The 21,703-nt window shown below is 42.3% G+C and overlaps 1 protein-coding gene across 1 annotated transcript; it reads right to left on the reverse strand.

The window, feature by feature from the left end:
• Positions 1-475: 475 nt before the first annotated feature.
• On the reverse strand, positions 476-20,255 carry DAD1 (defender against cell death 1). The gene is made up of 3 exons (XM_024741702.1): positions 19,945-20,255; positions 10,511-10,685; positions 476-718 (listed from the first exon to the last, which is right to left on the reverse strand). Exons 1-2 carry the CDS (start codon positions 20,153-20,155, stop codon positions 10,555-10,557), a joined length of 342 nt encoding a protein of 113 aa, XP_024597470.1. The 5' UTR covers positions 20,156-20,255; the 3' UTR covers positions 476-718; positions 10,511-10,554.
• Between the last annotated feature and the right edge of the window lie 1,448 nt (positions 20,256-21,703).

The raw sequence follows: 21,703 nt of genomic DNA on the forward strand, positions 1-21,703 counted from the left end.
ACAAAATGAGAGAACATTTGTGAAGATGGTTTGGAAAGTAGTGTCTCCTATAAATAAGCATATATACAAATCCCACTTTTGGCACTCTTCTTACCGGTCTAAAAGATACATATTTCCCTTTTCACCACTAAATCACGTTGAAACAGATATAAATGGGGAAGCACACACTTTTCTCACAAAGTGCTTAATGATGCAGTTCCAGGAAGCATTGTGTCATAAGAGCGGAACCACCGGCAACAATTGAAGGATTAGTAAGGGATTACCAGCTCCAGGGAAAAGACAAAGGACTGTGGTTTCCCAGGGTTGTCAGCCCTGCCTTTTGTCATTAACTTCAAATACACTTAATGAAAACACGGAGGTAGATTCACAGTTACAAGTTATCAGCTCCTAAAGAGCTCTGCACACAGGATTGAAGGGAAAAAAGGACTTTCATACCAATAAAGAAGAAAAACAAAAAACAGAGCCAGAGGCAGAGGAAGGAGTGGCATGGAGCTTTTTAATTTGGAAGGCAAAAAGGTTACACTTCATGGAAGGCAGAGGCTATGCTAATAAATGCTCATTACAAAGTTGTTCTGACAGGGAAACCTGGGAACTCTCTGGGCTCTCCAACCGCATCCCAAATCAGTCGGTAGCAAGCATAAATCTGAAGGAAATCCGTGTGTCCAGCAAAGTGCCATCTCAAGAGCTCTTCTTATCCAGGGGAAACCAAAGAGTGAACCTTTAAGAAAGAAGCAGAAAGGTAAGAAGAGATACTCAAGGTTTCTAAAAATGTTTTGTGATATGCTACAGACAGGGTCTCGAATTCTCCTATCTAAATTCTAAACCCGTAAAGACAAAGGTAGTTATGGGGTTCCCAAATTCTGGACAGTATTTAAGCCAGGTTAGAACAACCAGAATAAAGCGAATTTTTTCACTGAACATTTTATAGAGGGATCCATAGAAATTAATGCTCAAATCTGAATTCCAAGCACACGAAGGCATAAGTGACTCGGAACTGTAGCCGTGGGTTCTAACGCCACCTCTGCAATTAATTAGCTGTACGACTTTACATAAGTCACTCTGACCTCTCTGATCCACAAACCCTCTTTGTGGTGAGAGGATTGCAACTTAGCCTAAAGAGCTTTTCTGGATTTAGAAAGCTTACAAAGCACTAACTTCCAGTTTGGGGGGTGGGGTAGGGGGAGGGGAAGAAGGAAGAAGGAAGAATTCGAAAGAAAGCAGAGAAAGATTCCCAATCTCAGATTTAACGAAGGACCAAAACAGCAGAAATAATTTTGTTTTCATTTAACAGTAAGATTATTTTTGGCAAGAAGGAGGTGGAGAGTAACCCCATGAGAAGAGGCCACACAGCTGCCAGAGTCAGATGGGACTGACTGTAAGCTGTGAGGTGGAGCCCAGCCCTGCCCTGTAAACAGACTTCCCTTCTCACACCTCTAGGAGGGCTGCCCACCTAGAGCAGCTCCAACAAGGCGTGGCCAGGTGACCCCTTGGCCCTAGGGGCCCCAATGTCCCCAGCCACAAGCAGCCCATTTTCCTGCAGTGTGCCATAAAAATATTGTCATCTTCTATGTGTGAAGATGAGAAAGGTTGGGAAACACTATGTTTCAGAAGAGCTGGGCTACACCAGTAGGTGAAAGGGCACCACCTTATTTTGTGCATTGGTTCAGGTGACCTGGAGATTCTAGCATCAGAGTTTAGAGGAAAGATCTTAGACTTCTAGGCAGATTGCTTTTATTCCACTAACAATGAAAGAGAAATGCTACATAATTGCAGAACATTCCTGCATCAGTGGAATTATGAGAAATATGTAAAACAAAGAGCAAAAACAGGGAGCAAAAGTGATCACAGTGCCAAATAAGAACAAACAGACCTATTAAAACTAACCTATTCACTCCATCAAATGTCTTAAGCAAACTCTCTGACAACAGACTATGAACTAATACAACACATCAGTTCTAACGGCCAAGGTGAGAGAGGAATAGAGCACAGGGCCACTTCAGTGAAGAGCCTGACACAATGAGAATTATAAAAGAAATCCTCATTCAGTACAAAAGTCAAGTTTTGAGATCCTATGACAATAAAACATCTTAATCTAAGACACTGGGATTGGTCCAACTAAAAGGCAAAAAATGACTCATGAGAGTAAATCTCTTTGACAATGGTTTTCAGAAAATTCCTATTTACATAGATCTGCTCCTTTCTTTTAAGGCAAAAATATATCTACCAGACAGTACTCTAAAAGCAGAGGTTCTAGGAGTCTTTGAAATATTAGCTCAACCAAATTGGACTATTCACCAGCTCAGAAGAATGATTTCAACTGTTAAGCAGGGGATAAAGGTTTCAGGAAACTGACAAATAAAATTTCCTCCCCTGATATCAAGACATGCAAAGTGGAAGACACCTACTGAGAAGAGTTAGCATGACTTCTTCAGTCTATTCACACAAGCAGGAAAGACAGCACCATTCGATCAGCCTGTTCTCATCATCTTAAGAGAAAGCAAGGCACAACACAGAGGACTGTTAAAAAGAATTACTCTCTGTAGAGACACAAAAGATGATGCCAGACAGGGTCATTTCTGTTTGGAATCTGCTCCCCCAGCACCATCTCTATTCAGCCGCCAGCACTGAGCAGATATGCTCAAATACTGATTTTCCTTCAAATCCATCTCATCCTAGATCCTGGTCACCCAATTAAAACTGAAATTAGAGAAAATGTGAATCAAAGACCATTCTGCAGAAACTCTAGGTTCAGAGCTCAATGTGAATCACTACAATTTCAGAAGGCACGGATCTGAAAATGAAAGGAGCTGTAGAGATCAGCTCGTCCATCCTCTCAGTCTTACAGATGAGGAAACCGTCACCTGAGAGTTTGACAGATTTGTCCACAGCTGTGCTGTCCAATACCACGCCACAGGTGACTATTTAAGCTGAGTTAAAATTAAATAAAATGAAAAATTCAGTGCCTCACTTAGCCACATTTCAAATGTTCAATAACTACATGTGGCTAGTAGCTACCGTATTTGGCAGTGCAGACTTAGATTAGCACAATGCAAAGTTCTACTGGACAGCACCGGCCCAGGGTCACCCTCTCTGGAATAAGTCGGGTCTCCTGATCTGCATTCTCCTCCACTTCTTCCAGATCATACTAAAGATGACCAACTTTGCAGAAACATTTTAGATAGCCTGTCTTCATCCTTTCTTATCAACCTCTCCTAAGTTTTTCCCATTTAAAAAAGAGAAGCAAGCTTAATACTGTTAATGGAAACCTTCTAATAAAATGTATTCATCATCCAAAAGTCTTTGAACATAATAGAGAGGAAAGAATATAAAAGTGTGAAGTTAAAGTATCTGTTATCGAGTTCCCACTCAGTCACTTATTAGTTCCAGGCCCTGGACAAGTCAACTTAAATTTCACCAAGCTTTAATCACCTCATGTACAGAACGGGAACACTACTATTTGTCTACCTCCATCACAGGGTGGGCCATGAGGATGACGTGGGTTGATGTGTGTAAAGTGTATGTGGGGACTTCCCTGGTGGTACAGTGGTTAAGAATCTGCCTGCCAATGCAGGGGACACGGGTTCAAGCCCTGGTCCGGGAAGATCCCACATGCCGCCGAGCAACTAAGCACGTGCACCCCAAGTACCAAGCCTGCATTCTAGAGCCCGCGAGCCACAGCTACTGAAGCCCATGCACCGCAACGAAGAGTAGCCCCTGCTCGCCACAACTGGAGAAAGCGCGTGCACAGCAATGAAAACCCAACGCAGCCATAAATAAATAAATAATTTTTTTTTTTTTTTTAAAGTGCATGTGGAGTGTGAGTCCTGCAAGCCTGGTTATGTGATAACTGTAAAACATTTGATAAATGTTGTCTAATTTTGTAAAAGGCCTTATACAAACACCATGCATTTTGTTACAGACAATCGCACTTCTGATGGATGATGAAAACCTGGTAATATGGATAAAAAGCAACAATTGAAGGTAAAAAGCAAGAAGAAGAAAAAAAGCAAAGCTCAACTGAGGATCGACGCAAACAGCATTATCCTCCTCAAACACAATGGGACTATCATGAATACTATTAATCAGAGGCTTTAACAGCTGCAAGAGACTCTAATGACCATCCAGGCCAATCCCCTCCCTATGCACATAGGGAAATTAGGGCTCAACGACAAGCTTATTTCTCCATTCAACTAGTTAACAACACAGCAAAGTCTACAACACAGGTCTTCCGACTTCTAGCCTCACACTCGTGCCCCACTCCACTGTCCCTCGTGTGAATTGTTCCCTCGGCATCTTTCTTCCCCAGCACTTTCCTCGTGTCTTAGCACGAGCTATTTTACACAGCATTTTGTTGCAGCTGAAAATGATTTATTCGTTCATACACTCATTCAACAAACATGCATTGTGACCGTTAGCCCTGTGCTAAGCTCTGAGGTCCCCACCCTCTGGGAATTTAACAGTCCAGTGGGAGAGACAGGAAAATGAATGGTTTCATAACCATGTGGTAAGTGCAGCGTTAGGGGCATGCACGGTGGACCATGAGGGCCCCAAGAAGAGGGTCTTATGCAACCTGGGGGCAGGATGACTTGCAGTCGGAATCATCTGAGCTGCAAGGCTAGAGAAACTAAGGCAGGGAATGAACTTCATAAATACAAATCTACGGGAATTCCCTGGCGGTCCAGTGGTTAGGACTCAGCACTTTCACTGCCGGGGCCTGGGTTCCATCCCTGGTCAGGGAACTAGGAACCCGCAAAACGCAAAGCTTGGCCAAATTTTTTAAAAAAACACAAATCTACTTGATATTCTCTTTTATTCTTTTTCTCTCTTTTTTTTTTTTTTGGTAGTTTTAAATGAACCAAATACCAAATAGAGCACAATCACCAATTCAAGAATCATCAATTATTTGGGTTTTTTGTAAATAAAATAAGCAGTTCAAGGTTTTAAGAATAAGTAAAGAATCTCACCCTCCAACCAGGAAAAAAGAGGGGGTTGCGAAAAGATTATGCCAACTCAAAATACTTTCTACAAATTTAGAGTAGTTCCCTTTTTGAGAACTTATCTGGTGGCTAAACCTAATTCAATATAAGGTGAAATGTCACAGAGAAAATGAAATGGAAACTAACCCCCCCACCCAAAAAAATTAAAGATGACTGCCAGCAGGAGGTCATGCTGAGAGCAAAAACAGGTCTACAAGAAACCGGAAAGGGAGCTCTCACACTGACAGATCAGAAAAGGAAATAAAAGGTCAATCTCTGGGTCACCGTGCACTTGGTCTTCCCTAGGTGACAAAGGTTGCATGCTCTTTTGTGCCTAACACCGCCCACCTCTGGCCAGAATGTAAAGCAAGGCCCACCCAACACCTAGGCCCGCTTGGACCTCTGCTGCCCTCCTGTGACTGGAAAGAAACTTGGTTTTATCACAAAGGTATCTGTGGTTTCTTCCCCCAAACTCAGCTTCTCTTGGGCTTTGTAGTACCTTCTCTCAGCAATGAAACATACAAGCCACTGGGAGGCAGTAGAGCCTAAGAAATAACATTTAGATCCCCTTCCAGAGGTAACTTTCTATATTACTACAGTACTTTACTGATGAATTCAAAAAGCCAACTGGCGACTGCTTGTTTGTAAATAGTACTGTTTGTCAGTTATATTCTGCCCAGCCCTGTAGCGCCCTCGCTCCAGCCGGGATTAAACTCTACGAATTTTTAAAGACCTGTGGGAGAACAGCCTCCACCATAAAAACAAAGCAACACTAACAAGGTTTCAGCACAACCTGGTGGCAAACAATCACCCTCAGGCTAAGCATACTTCCAAGCTCAAGTCTGCCCCTTGTCGAAGCCCTGTTCACTTCTCCCTCTGATCCAGGGCCCAGTCATCAGGAACTTTCCTTCCCAAGCTGTGACCCAATGTAGCTAAGTCCCTCTTTTCTTCATTTCCCTTCAGAACACCTGAGATAGGCTGACATTTTCTGAAAAGAATTTCACAAGGAGACATGGAAAAACAAAACAGGAAATATTTACAGATAGTATGTAAATCTTTAAATATTCAAACCTACTGAACTTCTATATAATGCATTCATTCAAAATAGATTACTGCCACCTAAGTGCCAAACACTGATCATCACTTTAGGTGTGCATGGATTCTCCCAACTCAGAAGCTCACTAGGAGCATTTTTCACTTTTGCATTTTCATTTTTTTTTTTAATAAATTTTAGTTTTGACTGCGTTAGGTCTTTGCTGCGCACAGGTTTTCTTTAATTGCGGCAAGCAGGGGCTACTCTTCGTTGCAGTGCGTGGGCTTCTCGTTGCGGTGGCTTCTCTTGTTGCAGAGCACCGGCTCTAGGTGGAAGGGCTTCAGTAGCTGTGGCTCACGGGCTCTAGAGCACAGGCTCAGTACTTGTGGTGCACGGGCTTAGTTGCTCCGTGGCATGTGGGATCTTCCTGGACCAGGGCTCGAACCCATGTCCCCTGCCTTGGCAGGCAGATTCTTAACCACTGCGCCACCAGGGAAGTCCTGCATTTTCTTTTTTTTTTGAATTTTATTTTATTGTTTTTATACAGCAGGTTCTTATTAGTTATCTATTTGCATTTGCATTTTTATGATAATCTAAAAAACATTGTAAGTCTATTCTTTTCTCTTTTTTATTATTTTATTTATTTATTATTTTTGCCATTTTGGGTCTTCGTTACTACACATGAGCTTTCTCTAGTTGCGGCGAGCAGGGGCTACTCTTCATTGCAGTGCGCGGGCTTCTCATTGTGGTGGCTTCTCTTGCTACGGAGCACAGGCTCTAGGCGTGCGGGCTTCAGTAGTTGTGGTGCACGGGCTTCAGTAGTTGTGGCTCGCAGGCTCTAGAGCGCGGGCTCAGTAGTTGTGGTGCACGGGCTTAGCTGCTCCTCGGCATGTGGCATCTTCCTGGACCAGGGCTCAAACCAGGGTCCCCTGCATTGGCAGGCAGACTCTTAACCACTGCACCACCGGGAAAACCCCTATGAGTCTATTCTTGACCACTGGCATAGCCACTTATACCAGTGCTGCCAACTGAACAGCTAACTTTTACCACAGGTTTCTCACGCTGCCATCTCTGGACATATTTTCAGGAGGCCGCAAAAGTCTGAAGTTTGGAAAAGGCTGTGTTAACAGATGTAGGTTTTACAACAGTCCTAGCTGAACAAAACTGCTATGAAGACGGTCAAGTCTTACAGCAGAGGGAAGGAATGGGGACTGGAGGGATTCAAAGGAACTTCAGCTCAATCTACAATGCTTAATTTGTTCAAAACCTGTTCATTCCAGGTGGTGGATACACGGCGGTGTTTGTTATATTCTTCTCTGTACTTTTCTGTGTTTTTTAAATTGTCATACAAGCAAAGAAAGTTAAGTAATAAAGGAAAGGATGGTAATAAAAATAACTGTGGTAACTTTTTTTTTTTTTTTTTTTGATGTGGACCATTTTTAAAGTCTTTACTGAATTTGTTACAATATTGTTTCTGTTTTACGTTTTGGTTCTTTGGCTGCGAGGCATGTGGGATCCTAGCTCCCTGACCAGGGATCGAACCAGCACCCCCTGCAGTGGAAGGCAAAGCCCTAACCACTGGACTGCCAGGGAAGTCCCTGTGGTAACTTTTTAAACACATTTCTTTAACTCTGCAATTGTCAAATACTTTATAATAAGCAACTTTAAGCAAAAATAGATATTAAAAAATTTTTTTGACATCAGACTGGATTATTAGACTTAAAAGATTTCCAGCAAGGTTCTTTGAACCTCAGTTTCTCATCTGTAAGTGGAATTACCAAGCCTATCCTCATAAGGTTGTTTCGAAAATAAAATAAGACTTAAAGCCTGGCCCACGCGAGCACTCACTATCTGTTAACTTCCTTAGTTCTCCTGGAATAAATTTCTTTAACTCAGTGCCATTTTCTTTTGATGTGCTTTTTCATAGTAGCTGCTGGTTTTAAACGTCACCCCCAAATTCACACAAGAGCAGTAAGCTATAGATGTTTATTCTTTTTATACCCAACTCTCAACATACTTGTCAAATATGGAGACTATTCAAACTGTTTTGTTCTACCTTCTGAGTTGATGTAAATATTGAAAACTCACTCGAAAACCATTTTCAAAGTGTTTTAGCACACTGCACATAGAACTAAGTTAGAAGCACAGAAAAAGGGCAAATAAATGTATGTTTGAAAATTGAGGGCAGGACAGTACAGTATACGTCAAACTGTGATCATTTCACAAATGATCTCTGTGAAAAAACCCCTGGGGAGTCCCCGACAGAAGGATTTCACTACGAATATACTCTCTATAGAATGATTTAACACTGCAATCTGGGATTGGAAGATTGTGCTATACCTTGGGCCCATAATTCCCAGCTGAACAGGTGGCGCTAGATCGTTAATAGGGTCTGCAGTACGCAGTTTCTGCTGAGCTTGCTTTTTTGTCTCTGTTTTTGTCTCTGATTTTGAAATACTAGCCTCTCTGCTGCAGAGTCCTCCTCCAGGCACGACAGCCCTAGGAAATTATTTTTCATGATCTGGTATCTCCCTGATCCTAGAGAACAAACATCCTTGAACTGCTTGCTCTGTCCCCTTGTTAAAGCATACGTGACTCATCTAGAAAAAGTAACTAGAAATTTAGAGTAGGGCAATCAGAAGACTTATGACCTTTCCAGCAAGGTTACTATCAGAGCCCAAGGGTTACTCAGGATGTTCGCAGGTCAATGCTGGTCGGTGAACTCTCCAGCTGTACTCAAGAAGCTGTCATTGGTCAGGCGCCCTGTCTGCGGCCTCTGCTCCCAGATGGCATGGCAGCCCAGTTCTCCGGACCACCACAGCACTTTGTTCAGGTCTTTAGTGTGGCTCTAACTGCTATGTTTACATGCCCTTTTCCCCTTCTAGACTGTTCACTGCTTGAAGGCAGCCACATTTTACTTTTCTTTGTGTTCCCAGGATCAAGGCATTGACTAGCACATGGGGGAACAACTCAAGTCCTGATTGGGTCTCCAAAAAGTTCAACTGTATTAAGATAGTAGAAAGAAGTGGTTCACAGTCTCTTTCACTGATATAAACCACCTGTGTCAACTTACCACTGCTAAAAATGAAACCTTACCTGAGCTAACAGTACTGCTTTTGAGACAATATCTATGGAAAGGATTTATGTAATATATTAAGTAACTGCTAGAAACTGAAGTAAAGTCCTTGTCACATTATTGCATTCACTTTGTCCATGGTTGCTCTAACTCTTATGTTAGATTTCTGATTAGTACAAAAATGATAGCTTTCCAAGTTGTGATAGAAAGAGGTTGGTCCTGGGATATCGTTCCCCCAAAGAGGGTCAGTTTCCTAAGGTTCTCGTTTCTCTACCCCAGTAATAGCAACATTTAATTTTGTAGGAGAAAGGCAAAGAATAGAGTGCATTCATTCATCGGTGAGAAACACGGGATACTGAAAGAGCACTAGGCCAAGAGCACCATTGGACTAAAGCACTACGCTGCTTCCACTTAGCTATGTGGCCAGGGAAAGCCATTGGATTGTTCTGGACCTCTGTTTTCTCATATATAAAATAAGTTTTAAGATAGAGTCAAGGGACTTCCCTGGCGGTCCAGTGGGTAAGACTCCACACTTCCAAGGCAGGGGACATGGGTTCCATCCTTGGTCAGGGAACTAGGATCCCACATGCCGTGCAGCACGTCCAAAAAAAAAAAATTATATATATATACACAGAGAGAGAGAGAGAGAGAGGGAGAGAGAGAGTCAAGTACTTCTCAGAGCTTTTAGGATTCTGCTTAGGAAGGAAGGATGGAGGGGAGAGCATACCACACATGGAGAGCACAAGCAAAGAGGGCTTTTCAACTTCTGTGAATCAGAACAACTCGGCTCCACTGCTGAGATTCCATATCAGTTTACTTAAAAAAAAAAAGAGCTCTATTGCTGAAAAAAGAAAATGGCAAATGACCACATGGCACCTCATCCTATATGTTAAAGTGTTCTCCCAAGCTAATCCAATTTTCCCATTAATTTTTAACTTAGCACATATATAAGCAAGCAGCCATCGTCATTCATTCGGCATATGCTGGATGTCTATCAGGTGTAAGCACTATACTAGGTACTACTACGGGGACAACGGCCCAGCATTTGAACTCATCTGAGATTAAAATCGGAAAAAAAATTATAGAGCAAATCTAAAAGCAAAACCTACAACTTATGTCTCTTCCAAGATCTCAGAGTTATTTTCATGGAGTTATTGGTGCAGAAATTAATGTATTAGCTACAAGCAAACTCTCATTTTCTGTTATCTTAATGATTTGCAGAACAGTGAGAAGAGAAGGCAACGACCAAGAGCAGCAGCACTGATGAATCACGGTATTAACACATACTTTGCAGACCACTATGGAAAACTCTGCAAACATCTTATCAACAGTATGGGAACTCTGACAACCATGATCAAAACCAGCCCCTCCGATTTCTGTTTCTAAAACCAACACTATGTGACAAGCACTAAGATCATCACTTACATTCTTCCAGTCTCCTACGCCTCAATTAAGTAAATGGTAATGATTCAGCCAACGAAGTTCATGACAACAAGGTGCAGGATGGTGCTGGCAAAGAGAAAATCAGCAAAGGCTCGCTCCGGGGAGATGCCTTGGAAATCCGCTTTGTTTTGTGGGTTGATCTGTATTCTCAGACAAACTGTACAAGAATAAAAACACAAAAGTGATTATCAAGAAGTATGAAACAAGTATGACTAATGCACACACACATACCCTCTGACCCAACAATTCTGTTCCAGCAGAAATGACACATAAGTCCATCAAAAGGCACGTACAGGAATGATACCCATGGTGGCCCCCAACTGGAAGCAATCTAATGTCTATCACCAGTAAAATGGGGAGAATTCCCTGGTGTCCAGTCGTTAGGACTCAGAGCTTTCACTGACAGGGGCCCGGGTTCAATCCCTGGTTGGGGAACTGAGATCCCACAAGCCAAAAAAAAAACAACAACAACAGTAAAATGGGTAAATTATGGCATATGCATACAATAGAATACCATATAGCAATGAAAAAGAACTTCACAACATGGATGAATTCAGCAAATATCACGATGAGCAACACAATCCAGATGACAAAAAATACATGCTTTATGATTCTACTTATATAAAGCTTAAAATTGGCCAAAACCGATCTACAGTAATACAAATCAGGACAGTGGTTTTTTTTATCGTTCACAGGAGATGACTTGGAAGGCAGGAAGAGAGGCCTCTAGGGTACTGATAATGTTCTATATCCTAATCAAATCTACAGTAATACAAATCAGGACAGTGGTTTTTTATCGTTCACAGGAGATGACTTGGAAGGCAGGAAGAGAGGCCTCTAGGGTACTGATAATGTTCTATATCCTAATCTGGTGGTGGCTAAAAGGGTGAATTTAAAAGTTCTTCAAGTTGTACACAAATTTTATGCTGTTAATTGTTTAAGGGAACAATACAACTTCTCAGAGTTAGGCTAAAAACCAAAGCCTTACCGAGAAAAAAAAAAGATATTGATATAAAACCAAAAAATCTTTAGAACTCTCTTATCTCCTGAATTAAGTTTATAATTATACCTAGATCAGGATGCAGTTGAGGCAGTAACAAAGGGGCTAGACTGAATGACCAAAAGTTATAAAACTGTGAATTATTTCCAACAGAATGTGTATATTAGACAGCAGAGATGCTTATCCATGAGGACCTCACAATTGTAGATAATCTTTGATCTCAAAGTTCTAGAAGCTGCTTGTCTCAAAAGAGGCAAGAGATCTAAGTTACATGACTTTGACAGAGAACTCTCCACTACCACACTCTGTACCGTTGAAGATTCCAACCTGACACCATAGCCAGTCACCATTTGACATGAAAAGAAAGCTCTAGGAATACACTTTTCCAAAATACCTTTATACCTGTGACAAATGATTACACTACTTAACCCAAATTTGCTTCAGGCTAGCATCCATTCCATCACTAACCAAGAAAAGGCAACAGACTGATATCTAACCCAAAGGTCAGAGAACTACCAGACTGGGCTTCCCGGGTGGCACAGTGGTTAAGAATCCGCCTGCCAATGCAGGGGACATGGGTTCAAGCCCCGGTCCGGGAAGATCCCACATGTCGTGGAGCAACTAAGCTCGTGCACCGCAACTACTGAGCCTGTGCTCTAGAACCCGCAAGCCACAACTACTGAGCCCGCATGCTACCACTACTGAAGCCCGTGCACCTAAAGCCCGTGCTCTGCAACAAGAGAAGCCACCGCAATGAGAAGCCCATGCACCACAATGAAGAGTAGCCCCTGCTCACCACAACTAGAGAAGCCCGCACACAACAACGAAAAACCAATGCTGCCAAAAATAAATAAATAAATAAATTTTAAAAAAAGACTACTTCTCCAGAGTCCATCGCCATGGCAACAGAGTCTTCATTATGCTTAAACATGCAAACACTGTGGAAAAACCCCGGATCTTTTCAGGCACCTGAACCCTTCAAAATATGAAGGACACTGCTGAAGCAAGGGCGACCAGTTAAAATCCCACTGTGGTGAGTATAGCTTGGTTCACCCATTTGGGAGAGCAATGGCAACATCTATTATATTTTAAATGTCTTTTGAGTAAAGAATTTATCTTAGAGAACAAAGGCATTCTAACAGCATGTTCGTAAAGTTGAAAAAAAAAAGTGAAAACAGTCCAAATGACATCAAGGGGATTACTTAAGTAAATTACACTACAGACATGCAATAAAATCCCATGCAATTATTCAAAAGAATGAGATTAATTTGCTAGACGTGGACAGTAAAGACGTCTAAGATATATTAAGTGAAAAAAAGCCCAAAATATTATTCCCTTTCAGATTTCTCTTAAACTGCATACACACACACACACACACACACACACACACACACACTATTTTCTCATTTATTTTAGTTGGAATCTAGGAAAAAATCTGAAGAGATACCAAACACGATTAACAGGGGCTATTGGGGTGGAAGATGGGAGTAGAGTGGTGCTTCGAGAAATATGAGGGGACAAAAGGAAAGAGAAGCTCCCCATTAAGGTACACAAAGAAATGAATTGATGTGTTATCATTATCATAATCATAGTAACCCAAGTTGCTTCAATGACAACATAAGAATCAGAATCGCACAGAGTTGCAAAGGACCCTGAAGGTCCTAAAGACCAACACCCCATCTAATGCACAAAATACCCAAGAGGTGGTGGATATGGGCATGCCAGGGGAGGCTGCATGAATCAGCTGGGAATAGTTCCAAAGTATACTCACCATATCCACAATCTGGTAAGTCATCCCCAGGTGCAGAACTACAAACCATCCAGAGCCTGTGTTACTGACAGAGGCAGCAAATCCCTCAGATGCAGGGATATGCCGCCTCTATCAGTAACACACGCTCTGGACGGTTTGTAATTCTCAAAAAAGGCAAAGAACACCTGTTCAAAAAGCTCCTCCACAAAAGATCCTTCAGTCCTTCCTGAGCACTTCCAAAGATGGAAATGTACTACCTCCTAAGGCAGCTTGCTCCATTTTAGCAGTTCTAATTTATCTCCTTAAATAGTCACTTAGTCAGCAAAATATTTACTGAGCATCTACTATGCGCCATGCACTGTCCCAGGTGCTAGCACTATGGCACAGAACAAGACAGACAAGAGTCTGGCTCCCAGGGAACTTACACTCTAATGGAGAGAAACATAATAAATGAGAAAACAACTAAACAAGGAAATATGAGGTAGTGATATGTGCTATGAAGCAAAGCAAGGTAATAAAAGAGTGACTGGGAAGCTATTTCTTATTGGTGGTCACAGAAGGCTTCTCTAAGAAGGTGCTATTTAAGACCAAAATTTGAAAGACAGGAGCCAACCATGCAAAGATCTAGGGGCAGAGCGTTCCAGATAGCAAGAATCTTGGTCAGACTGACCAGAATGTAGGGATCAAGGGCAAGAGGGAGACAAGGGCCAAATCAGTGGGGCTTTGTAAGCTTCAGTAAAGAGTCTGGATGTAGTTCTAAGTACAATGGAGCAATATTTCAAAGTTTTGAGCAGATGAATAAAATAATCTGATCTAAAATTTTTAAGGATGGTAGAACTGCAATGCGGAGAATGGTGTGCAAAGTTCAAGAAGCCAAAGAGTCATGCAGGAGCCAAAGAGCTCAGGTAATGGTAGTCAAAAGGGACAGAAGTCAAGAGATATAGGCTGTATTTTGGGGAAGACAGGGCTTGCTGATGTAATGGATGTGGGAGATAAGAGAAATCAAGGAATCAAGAAAACCTTCTAGGGAATTCCCTGCTAGCCCAGTGGTTAGGACTCTGAGCTTTCACTGCCGAGGGCCCAGGTTCAATTCAATCCCTGGTCAGGGAACTAGGATCCCACGGGCCGAGCGGCCAAAAAAAAAAAAAAAAAACCTTCTAAATTTGTGGTTTCAACAACTTAACCAAAGTTGACACCATGTACTGACCAGCAAAGAGGCAGATGGCTAGGCCGGAAGGTTCAATCTGGAGTTGTGTGTTAGACATCGAGTGAAGATGTCAAGTAGGCAACTGGACTTACTAATTTGGAATTCAGGGAATAGGTCAAAACTGAAAATATAAATGTGGTAGTTGTAGTTATATAGACATTATTTAAATTCACCTATGGGAAAGAAATACAGAGAAGAGGTCTAGAACCATGCCCTCAGACCAAAAAGCACCTAGCACAAACCGTAGGAAGGAAAAACCAATGAGGTGAGAAGGAACAAGCAGGAGAGTGTAGCGCTGCAAAAGCTTTGAGAAGAAAGTACTTCACTCACTCAGAAGGAAGCAGCCAACTATGTTAAGTGCTAAATGTTGCTGAGCATTCAGGCAAGGTGAGGTACATGGCCATTAGATCTGGCAAGATGGCAAGAGCAGTTTCACTGTAGTGGTGAGGACAGACCACCAAGAGTAGGTTAAGGAATGAATGGACAGTGAGAAAGCAGAAACAGCAACTAGACAACTATTCTTTCAAGGAATTCTGTGATGATGGAGCAGAAAGGCATGGAATAGTAGCTGAAGGGGTATCTAAAGTCAAATTAATTTTTTTAATTGGACGATATTAGAGCATGTATATATGATGGGAATGATCCACTAGAGAGAAATTAATGATGCAGAATGGAGGGATGATTACAGAAGCTGAGTCCCTGAGTGAGCAAGAGAAGGCTGGATCCTCTGCACAAGTGAAGAAACTGACCTCTGATAGGAAAGAGATATATCCACCACCATTACAGGAAATAAGTCAGAGTAGGGGGTCCATGTGTAGGTGGGTTGCTATGATTCCTTGGTAGGAAGATGAAAGGATTTCTTTTTTAGCAAAAAAAAAAATAAAGCAAGATCATCAACTGAGAATAAAGGAAAAGAGAAAATATAGATGAAAGTGAAGAGAGAAAATATGAAGCATATTTTGGAAAAGCAAACATATCAGGGAAGTATTATAGGACCACTGGGCAGGGTTGAGTGCCTACTTGTGTTCCTATTCTCACCAATACTTCTCCATCACAGCACTATATCCAGGTTTACTTGTCAGCATCTCCCACTAGATTATAAACTCTGTGGGAGTAGAGGTCATGTCTGCGTGTTCCACAGTTAAATCCTCAGTACCCTGGCAGGGAACCTGGCACATAATAGCTCAATATTCCTTAACTTATCACAGGCACGCTCACAATGTAACATACAGTGTTAAGCACTGAGGATGCAGAGATGAAAAGAGCACTGCACCACTACAGTGTAGTGAAATAGGAATACAGGAGAAAGACCTAAATCTGAAGAGCCAGGGAAGGGTTCAAACAGAAGCAGCACTTGAGCTGAGATGGCTGAGAAGTGAAGGAATTTTCTGGGCAGTCAAACAAAGGTAAAATAGCTTAAGACATCTCAGCATGTTCAGGGAATAATAAGTAACTCAATAATGCTGGAATATAAAGTACAGAGGAGGTGGAGACGAGATGAAGCTGGAGATGTGGCCAGGACTGGATTATCAAAGACCCTCTATGCCATTAAAATTTTTTTTAATTTCTCTTTGGGTACAGACAAATTTTATGTGGGGAGTAGCACAATCAGATTTGCAAGTCAAATCAAGCCTGCAAACATAGTGGAAGATGGACTGGAGGGAGATCAATAAGGAAGATTACAGTAGTCCAGATAAGAGATATTGGGAGCCTGAGTGACAAAGGATGAAGAGGTAGCAATGGATATGAAAGAGGTTTAGAAACAGGACTGTCAGGCATAAGGCTGGCAAACTTCCAATCTCCTGGATAAGTTATGGGCCCACAAATCTAATAGATAATTTCCAAAAAATGCTGGACCCCAGTCCACACAGCCCAAGATCTCCCGTGAGATAGAAAACACTCTGAATTAGGCCTCCTTGCCTTTCAGATCCAAACTGGTTTTGGATTTGTAAACTAGGGGGAACAAAACTACTTTTTTTAATCTGTAAATATTTCATATAGATTAGAAAACAGAATAGACCAAAGTTGTGAAATGACTTAAAAACTGATTTCAAGATCAAAGATTTATTTTAAGGACAGTCTTATTGTTTTCCACTCATCCCTCCAAAATAGCACTTTAAATGAGCAAAAAGAGGGATTTCAGTTAGGTAAAAAAGGAAACTAGAAGGGCTGCCAACACTGACACACTACTCTGAAAAAGGGACAGATGTCCTCCTCTAGAGAGATCTAACCACAAGATAAACAGTCAGCTGCTGAGGATGTTTGAAATCTGTCTGAAAGAAGAAAAATATTTTATCTCTGAAGTCCTTTCAAAGCCTACTATACTTTAAACTGTTGATCCAAAAAAAAAAAAAAAAAAGATTTCTCAATGGCAATTTTCTACCTCTGTCTCCTTGAAACTATGGTTAAGGTTCCTGGTCATGAGGAACAGAAAAAAACAGGCCATTTTCATCAGGCCCAAATAACACCAGGCTTTTTAAAAAATGTGATAGTATCCTACATCGGTTTAAAATGTACTAATCAATTTCCAAAGAACATATGCTACATAACACATGCAGAAGGAATGGAAGAGAACAGACTGCCAAAAAAGAAATTAAGGGAACCAGGCTAAAGAACTTTTCCCTCCAATTCATCCTACACATTAACACCAATTTTAAGTCACTCCTTTACTTAAATCTAAAACATTTTTTTAGACGTTTTTAATCCGGGGCTTCCCTGGTGGCGCAGTGGTTGAGAATCTGCCTGCCAATGCAGGGGACACGGGTTTGAGCCCTGGTCTGGGAAATCCCACATGCCACGGAGCAACTAGCCCCGTGAGCCACAATTACTGAGCCTGCGCGTCTGGAGCCTGTGCTCTGCAACAAGAGAGGCCACGACAGTGAGAGGCCCACGCGCTGCCATGAGTGGCCCCCACTTGCCACAACTAGAGAAAGCCCTCGCACAGAAATGAAGACCCAACACAGCCATAAATAAATAAATAAATATTTTTTTTAAAAAAAAACTTTTTTTAATCCTTAGATGCATTCCTATTACCTACAGGATAAAATTCCTTGGCCTGGCACTCAAAGCTCTAGCATCCAGCACTACCTAATCCTTCAAGGTAATCGCCTACAATTCCCTTTCTCAGCCAAACTGGCCTCCTCCGTTCTCTTCCAATAGGAAACACAACTCGGGGAAGTTAGAAACCTCAGCACTATAAATAAGTACAAGCCTTCCCTTCCCAACAACCAGAACAAAGGATAAACTCCAAATTTAAAATTTCCCATTAAAACCAGTATCCAGGGCTTCCCTGGTGGCACAGTGGTTAAGAATCCACCTGCCAATGCAGGGGACACAGGTTCAAGCCCTGGTCCAGGAAGATCCCACATGCCGCGGAGCAACTAGGCCCACGTGCCACGACTACCGAGAGAGAGCCTGTGTGCCACAACTACTAACACCCACATACCTAGAGCCCATGCTCCGCAACAAGAGAAGCCACCCCAATGAGAAGCCCACACACTGCAACAAAGACCCAACGCAGCCAAAACATTTTTTAAAAAACAGTATCCAGTTGAGGATCTGAGCTAACAAATGGCAGCAGTGGCTTCAGAAAGGTCAAGTCTGTCAAAAGAAATGCAAACAATACCCTTCCTGAGCAACTCTGAATTGTCTTGAATCCCTTCTTTTCCTGAAGCAACTTTCATTTCCCTGGCCCAGTTACCAATTATCCAACACCTTATGGACACCAGAATCCCCCAAAAGGACCTCACTATTAAAGTGCCCTTTCACTAGGCATTCTCTTCAATGACAGGCCATCAACTTCTCATGGAGGAGGAGGGTAGGGGGTCTGCCAATTCAACTTTAGCTACAACAGCCTCAAAAAAAAAAGACTTGGCACTGGAAAAATTATCTGCTCAAAAAATCTTCTGACTTTTATCACACCAATCATCTGCAACTCCAGTCCACAACCACTCTCCTTGCAAACCATGCTTCCACGTAGCCCTGAGAAGTCATTCTTAACCCTAGAAGCTTATGAAGCCAGGGTGACTTCAGCACAAAGAAGCCTTTTTTTTTTTAAATCACCTTTTAGGCCCTGCCCTATTCCTACTCTTTCCAGACCTGGAAAACAAAATCAGACATTCTCAGGATTCCTTCTCCTGGGACTTCCCTGGCAGTCCCATGGTTAAGATGCTGTGCTTCCAATGCAGGAGGCGTGGGTTCAATCCCTGGTCGGGGAACTAAGATCCCACATGCCACGTGGTGGCCAAAGAAATAATAAATAAATAAATAAAATTAAAAGATTCCTTCTCCTGTCTGGCTAATAAAATTCTTAGTCATGAACAGTATTTTAGGGGAGGAAGGAGGAGTCTAGAGCAAAGAGGGTAGTATATCTGATGATGGTAACATATAAACTCCTGTAGACCAGGATGCTGCTACAGAGAACCAGGTCTTGGTCATCTAAGCCAAAATTCAAAGATGTACAGGCTAACTCTGCAACTCCAGGCCAGGCTTACTGAACTAGTCCTTAAGTCCTTAGACTTATCTTAACTTGAGAAACAGAGTAGAAGGTAGAATATCTCTGGCATGAGTCTGAACTAGCAATTTGAATGTGTAATAAGCATTCTATAGGTTTCTAACTTTAAGCTGTAATTAAGACTCCACTGTAAATGAAGTCTCCAGACGCTGTATTTTGTCTATGCCCCAATTACACTGTAAACTCGTTGAGGACAAGAAACATATACCAGGTGTATCACCAAAGCTTTTACCATACCTTGTATGAGATTCAAAATACAATTTACAATGTGACTGTTGATGATCACACGTGGAAAAAAAAAATGAATTTTGGCATGTTTTCCAAGTCATGCAGCAGGTGATACCATGACTGGAAAAGTTCATGTGGTAGCCACCTATAAAATGTACTGGCCAACACTCCCTGGGCCAAGCCTGGACTCAGTATTCAGTGAATCCCTGTTGAGCAAGAAAGGTCAGATTTTGGCAAAAATATATGGGGACAGTCAGCTCTCATTAAATATAGCAGTCTACAAGGTATCAAATTTGCTGGGAATCAGAATAATAGAGCTAAAGTAGACCTATGTGAGTGAAAACTGAGTTCAGGATAGTGAAATGACAGCTTCAGAGTTGGCTTTTCCATTTTATAAGTTTACCAACTTCAAAGTTGTGTTAAAGCTAAGTGAAAGTTGGGAGTTTTCCATGGACCAATATGAAGTGAAGTGGATCACCAGATTGAACAGCAACATGAAGGTGTTTCCAGATTTAATCCCAGCTCCTCGGCGGCTCTTTGGTATTAGGCACGACAACCTGAATGTGCCTCAATTTCCCCATTCACAAAAAGGGCAACGCAGGTTCCTCTCTCAACTTCACGAGGCGGTGGTCTCATATAGAGACGAGTACTGTGGGAATAAAAGCACGCATCAAAGTAACACATTATAACTAATATCACTTATAGAATCATTCATTACCCGCTAGGATAAAACTCCCCACACAGGAGATGAAGCCCGAGAGGAAAGAGTTGAAGGGGAAGGTCCCCACGAGGAGACAATAACCGAATTGCAGCGCCCCGGTCAGCAGTATATACAGGAGGTACGCGTCCAACAACTTCAGACGCTGAGGAGTGGAGCTCAAGTACTCTTCTAAGAACCGCGAGATGACCGACAACACCGACGCCGACATGACTACACGCTCGATATTCCGGCCGGCGTACCCCAAACTCCTAGCGGACCCGACGACCACACCGGATGTAGTGTCGGCGCATGCGCACCGCTTGTAGCCCAGCTCCCGCCCTCCCCAATTTGCTACGTTGCGCAGGCGTATAGGCCGGCCAAGGCACGAAACAAGTAATGCGCAGACGCAGAATATATCTACAGAATGAGAACTACAGCCAGAGAAAGCTAATGCGCCTGCGCAACGGATCTCTCCGAGAGCTGGAGACGTGTATCTTTTTGTGCTATTTCCGCCGTCTTGTTGGTGACGCCCACAGTTGCTCCAGCAACAAGCTAGTGTGGGAGGGAGAGGGGAAGAGGTTTTTCAGCGGACAGCGGTTCTCTTTGGTCCACCAGCGTCCTCAAAGGTGAACTATTTGGATCTGCTTTAAGGCAATGTCTGACTTTTCCCGGTTCAGTACCCGCTCGGTCCTAATTCTGTTGAGGGCGCTAACTGCAGATGCCTGTCCCAGATCATTAGAGCAAGTCAAGTTGCCCCGCAGTGAGAACCACGGCGGCCGGTCACTGAGCAGGCATCAGTTTAGACTTGGTTATTGGAGGAGGGAAGTACGGAGCGGGGTTGGGGAGCTCGACCTCTACCCGGGCCTGAACTCGATTTGCGATCTGGTCCTTGGGGACGCTTACGAGTAAGCGTAGTGTAACCTAAGCCCGCAGGGGTTCATTCATTCAGCAGACAATTATCGGGTGCCTCCTCGGGCCCACGTTTTGCCAAATTGTAGTTCGTTATGCTAGAGTGTAGGTATCCTCAGGGGAATCTGATATAGTCGTAAAAGAGCTGGTGATGGGCAGGGGCGGGGATAAACTCCATTAAAGTGCATAGAGTATATGATCAAGTTTAGCAGCCTCCTACTCCCAAGCTGTCATCTTGAACCCATCGTACTACCCCAGGATGTCAGCGCTAAAAGACCTGCAAGAGCATTGCCTGGTGCGTGGTTCAAGCCCTACCCTCTCCAATTTATTTTGCAGAGGAAACTAAAGGTTTGAGGTTTTGTATTTTAACAAGTGGGATTAACTATTTATACTTAGCATTTTAACTTTTTTGAAAAATAAGATCCACCTTAGTTTCTGGCTTTTGCTGCCCTTTAATTTAACATGAATCTGACCTTCCAGACCTAGTTCATCTCACTCTCAGCTGCAGGTGGTACATAAACCAGGTACCTTTTCAGCTTATTAATAATTTTGAACTATCCTAGGTACTGAAGCAAAATTCCTAAAACAGCAAGTAAATGACAACCTTCCTTCATTTTCACTTCTTATTTGTGTTTAAACTGGAACCAAATCAGCATCAACAAATGTACTGATTATCAGTCATGAGCAAAACCTTGCTTAGTTCTAGAAAGAAGAGAAATAATCCATGTCCTCAGAAAGATTTACAATCTCTTTAAAAAGATATATTCATATTCACACCCACGGAGATTTGCACTGTTATGAGAACTTAAGTTCAGTCTAAGCTCTTTTATGTTGCTGAGGGGGGAAAAAAAATGTGGATAACCAGACC

Source organism: Neophocaena asiaeorientalis, unplaced genomic scaffold (assembly GCF_003031525.2).
Source record: "Neophocaena asiaeorientalis asiaeorientalis breed wild unplaced genomic scaffold, Neophocaena_asiaeorientalis_V1.1 scaffold27, whole genome shotgun sequence".
Classification (NCBI taxonomy): Eukaryota; Metazoa; Chordata; class Mammalia; order Artiodactyla; family Phocoenidae; genus Neophocaena; species Neophocaena asiaeorientalis.